The sequence below is a fragment of the Amphiura filiformis genome, chromosome 8, assembly GCF_039555335.1.
Source record: "Amphiura filiformis chromosome 8, Afil_fr2py, whole genome shotgun sequence".
NCBI lineage: Eukaryota > Metazoa > Echinodermata > Ophiuroidea > Amphilepidida > Amphiuridae > Amphiura > Amphiura filiformis.
The window spans coordinates 70,988,164-70,993,361 of record NC_092635.1 but is presented as its reverse complement, the minus strand read 5'-3'; the positions used below and the strand labels follow the sequence as shown (position 1 = coordinate 70,993,361).

General features: G+C 39.2%; 1 protein-coding gene across 1 annotated transcript; it reads left to right on the top strand.

Annotated features, from left to right (window-relative positions):
* Positions 1 to 1,481: 1,481 nt before the first annotated feature.
* On the top strand, positions 1,482 to 4,803 carry LOC140159711 (uncharacterized). The gene is made up of 2 exons (XM_072183205.1): positions 1,482 to 2,421; positions 4,748 to 4,803. Exons 1-2 carry the CDS (start codon positions 1,482 to 1,484, stop codon positions 4,801 to 4,803), a joined length of 996 nt encoding a protein of 331 aa, XP_072039306.1.
* Positions 4,804 to 5,198: the final 395 nt, after the last annotated feature.

Genomic DNA, 5,198 nt, shown 5'->3' with positions numbered 1-5,198 from the left:
TCAATCAATCAAGTTGTCAAGTTATCAACAATCAATAATAAACCGACGTAGGCCTACTAACTAATATACCAAATAAATAAAATAAATAAATAAGTCAGTAAATTAATAAATAGGCATAGGCCTAAATAAATAAATAAATACATAATGCAGAATGCAGTTAGTATTTTAGTTGCAAAATTCCAAACATTCTATTCACACATTCTATTATAATTTTCTGCTATACACGCAAAGGACCTGTGCCTTTAATATGTCCGCGCCTAATCAATAATGAGTCTTTCACCATGCTCACACACCATGTTAAACTATTGTATCCCTGCAAGTATTATCTACTGACCAAGTCCTAACACCTCAATGAAATGGATGCTATAACGTACCCAATCAAGCGAACATATCAAGGTCATATCAGGGCGTTATACAAAGAATGGTCAAAGGTCAACGTTTCCAAAGAAGTATAGTAATAGATGTAGACACAAGCTTTCGTGCGGGAAACATAAACACATAGTCGTCAGTCGTGTGGTTTTTATGAGATTTGATACGGCGCTGAAGTCTATTGGCTGTCCCAAAATCAGTACCAGACCCGGTTTCCAGACGGCAATGTGTGTGTTGTTACAAGGAATGCAAACTCATTTTATCAATGAGTGAACCACATAGAGGAGTACGACATCTATCGTGAGCCAATCTGCATTCTGTTGCCTGCAAAAGCCGACGATCAGGTAAAAATTCTAAAAGCAGCGTGACTAGATATTTGCGTTAATTTCATGATACGTGTAAAACGCATTGAAAACACCAAATTGCAGTCATAAAATATATAATATTAGTAAATCACCCAATCGAATGTTAACGTAGGTATGTGGAAAAGAACTGCAATAACAATAACAAACTATGTGCCCAAAGAGTTGTCTTTGGCATGTCGCTTTTTGAAATATGACTAAAAATATCAAATTTTGGAAAAACGCCCCAAAATTTTAAACAAACACGAACCTTCCAAAATAAATATATATTAGCACTCGGCGGCCCAGTCACTACCTGCCGCTGTGATTTGAGGTAACTCATTGCTTCCCCTCTTCAGATACCGGAACTTCAAGGTCGCTCATACCCCAGCCCTTAAAAGAACAAACCTACTTATCAGGTCATGAAGAAAGATCCCACCCTATCTCTTGAACGCAAGATAGGTAAGGCCATCTCTGAGTTGAAGGAACAGAACAAGGTTGATAAGAAAAAGGGTTATTCCTTCATGTAATTTTACACGAAATTAGGGTTAGAGTTAGGGTTAGTTTAGGGTTAGGATTAGGGTTAGGATTAGGGTTAGGATTAGGGTTATGATTAGGATTAGGCTTAGGGTTAGGGTTAGGGTTAGAGTTAGGATTAGATTACACGAAATAATTACATGAAGGATCGACCAGAAAAAGGCATCACATTTAACACCTAAGCATACTGTGTCTCCACGTATATATGGTCTACCGAAGATTCACAAAGAAAACATGCCACTTAGACCTATTGTCAGCTCAATCAATTCACCATGCTACAATTTAGCGAAACACCTAGCGGATATATTGACACCCTTATCAGGGAAAGGCACTTCCTACATCAAGAACTCGCAACATTTTGATGAAAAGGCAGGGCAAATACCCATAGAACCAGGTGACTTATTGGTCAGTTTTGATGTGGTATCATTATTCACTAATGTACCAATTGATGATGCTAGTAATATTATAGGAGATATCTTGCGTGATGATGATACACTTAAAAACAGAACACGCATGACAAGTGATGAGATCGTAGACCTTATGAAGTTATGCCTCACATCTACGTACTTCAAATGGCAAGGGAAATTCTATGAACAAAAAGAGGGTCAGGCAATGGGTTCACCCCTCTCCCCAATAACATCGAATATCTTCAAGGAACACTTTGAAACCAAAGCACTAGATACGTATCCTTTGAAACCCGTTGCTTGGTTCAGATTTGTTGATGACACATTCGTCGTCTGGCGACATGGCAAAGACGAACTGGTCAAATTCCTAAGTCATCTCAACAATCAACACAAGTGTATCCAGTTCACCATGGAGGTTGAGGAGGCAGGTGGCATACCTTTCCTTGATGTCAAAGTGCAGAGATCTGACACTAGCTTGAGTTTCGCCATATACCGAAAACCCACTCATACTGATCAATATCTTCATTTTAACTCTAGCCACCATATGTCTGCCAAGAACAGTGTTGTCAATACACTGGTTCACAGAGCACTGACTCTGTGTGATGAAGAACATCGAAAAGACGAACTCAAACACATTGAAAAAGCGTTGAACAAGAATGGCTATCCCTCAAACCTCATACACAAAGCAATCAAGAAACAGACAGGAGAACGATCAGAAGAATTGGTGGACGATGAACACAAAGGCGTTACCTTCATGCCATATATCAAAGGTGTATCAGACCAAATCTGTCGGTTTCTAAACCGTGCAGGGGTCAAAACATTCTACTCTAGGTCGGCCAAATTAAGAGACATCCTAAGCCACCCAAAAGATCCTCTGCCCAAGGATCGTGCACCATGTGTGTACTCTATACCTTGCAGTTGTGGTGAGCAATACATAGGCCAAACCAAACGACCACTTAAGGTCAGAATATCTGAACACCGAAGAGCCACAAGACAAAAGAAAGAAGAAGGCTCGGCATTAGCTGAACATGCTTGCAAAGAAGGTCATGAACCTCTGTGGGACGAAACAACAAAACTGGCACAAGTTTCTCACTTGGGGATGAAGTTGACCCGTGAAGCGTTGGAAATCAGAGTTAATGAAACTTCTACTATCAATAGAAATGACGGCAAAGACATCAGTCGTATGTGGCGCTCTCTATTTTCAAACAACCAATCAAAGAGCCGCTAATCTTTATCACATCGTATGTGGCGCTCTCTATTTTCAAACAACCAATCACAGAGCCGCTAATCTGTACCACGTCCGCAATTAAGTGATATAAACGCTCATCGTGCATACAATCAATCAATCGGTCCATGAGTGGCCAAACGGTTCCTGGTAAGCCGTATACTTCTATTACAGTATATGCAGTCTACTAGTTCTCTGTTGACAAGGGGCAGTCTTCATTGAACAGCTCTTTCTCAGAGCTAACAAACCTTTAATTTAGCAGATAGGCGAGGTCTGCTTGTTTTCTGTAGACAAGGGGCAGTCTTCAGTGAACGGCTCTTTTCAGAGCCACCAAAACTTACATAATCAGCAGATAGGCGAGATCTGCTTGTTTCTGTTGACAAAGGGCAGTCTTCAGCAAACGGCTCTTTTCAGAGCCACCAAAACTTAAAAATCAGCAGATAGGCCAGATCTGCTTGTTTCTGTAGACAAGGGGCAGTCTTCAGCAAACGGCTCTTTTTCAGAGCCACCAAAACCTTTATATTAGCAGATAGGCGAGATCTGCTTGTTCTCTGTTGACAAGGGGACGACTCTTTTCAGAGTCATCAGTAGACAAGGGGCGGTCTACATGTCTAAATCTTGGGTACTTTGTCCTGAAGAAGTCAGAGCTACTCCTGACGAAAGCTTGACAGTTCTAAACTTGTCCGACGGCGAACCCGCTAAAAAACCCACTAATTGTTATGAATTCCCGTCGTAAAAGCCTATCCCACAATTTGACTTAATTGTAAATAAGTCTTCATATGATTCTAGTTTCCTACTGTTGCTACCTTGTTTGTCATACCCTTGCTTTGAATTGCCTAAGTATGGCTGACTTTCACTGGTACTAGCCATGCTACCTTGTTCTTCGTCCTTTTCTTCAATGAGAGTTAAATCAACAAAAATGTCATCTGTATCAGCTATCGCTCGTCTGCCCCTACCAAACCGGTACTTCTTCTCAAGTCGCTGTCTCCAGCTCGATATCTCGGAAAGAAAATCTACAAAGCAAAAGAAGGTGAAAATATGAGTTAATATAATATAGTACGAAATTTGTTAACGTTTTTCAAACCTGATTTATACATGTCCCAACCTGCACCTAAATGGAATCGGTCAAATCCGTTGTGTTCGTCAGGTCAACAGAACAAGTTTGACATGTCGTATTCATATATATATCCATAATAGCCAGTGGGTTTTTTCTTACCTTATTTTTTCGGCTTGATAAGTAAAGAGGCTTCACTGACAGTTATTACTAACTATTATTTAACTATTTTGAGTAAGAACAACTAAATTAAAATTGAAGGAAGTCGTACATAATGGATTTATTAAGTATATTTTACAGAAAGGTACCTATAACCCTAATATAGTACCGAAATTTGTTAACCTTTTTCAAACCTGATTTATACATGTCCCAACCTACACCTAAATGGAATCGGTCAAATCCGTTGTGTTCGTCAGGTCAACAGAACAAGTTTGACATGTCGTATTCATATATATATCCATAATAGCCAGTGGGTTTTTTCTTACCTTATTTTTTCGGCTTGATAAGTAAAGAGGCTTCACTAACATGACAGTTATTACTAACTATTATGAGTAAGAACAACTAAATTAAAATTGGAAGGAAGTCGTACATAATGGCTTTATTAAGTATATTTTACAGAGAGGTACCTATAATAACCCTACCTGGTTCATGTGTCACTTTTGCCTCCATTATCATGATAGGCCTTATTTACGATCGAGTTAATCTTGTAGTCGTGATTTAATAATAATTATCATTGGCTTGATATGCTAAATATGTTACTGTTTTTACTTTACAAGTATTATAACATTACTTACTCGTATCACCTTCTATCTTAAAGGTGAAAACCATAATACCTGGCCGATTGAGCTCATTAGCGACCGTGCTCACGACTGACTGGAACGCCAAAAATCATGCTCTCACCCAATGACATTTTGCTCTCACCTATTATAATCATGCAATGCCCCTTGCTGTAAAAGTAACAGCCCTAGCTGCACCTATTATCCACTTCATATTGAAGTGCCCCGCTCCCAGGATAAGTTATTATAATAGCTTATAATTCAATTGATAAACTAGAGTCAACAGACGCTGATACAAGCCGCAATTTGACCCCTATAACTTGACCCCTGGGTTACGGATGGGGTCAACTGCTCTTGCATTGTGCTTAGGAGGTCATAAGAAATATTCCTGGTGAATTTCAGCTTAATCGGAACTTATACATGGATTTTGATTTTTGAAAATTTTGATTGACCTTTTGACCCCCTTAATGACCTTTGACCTCAATCAAAAAA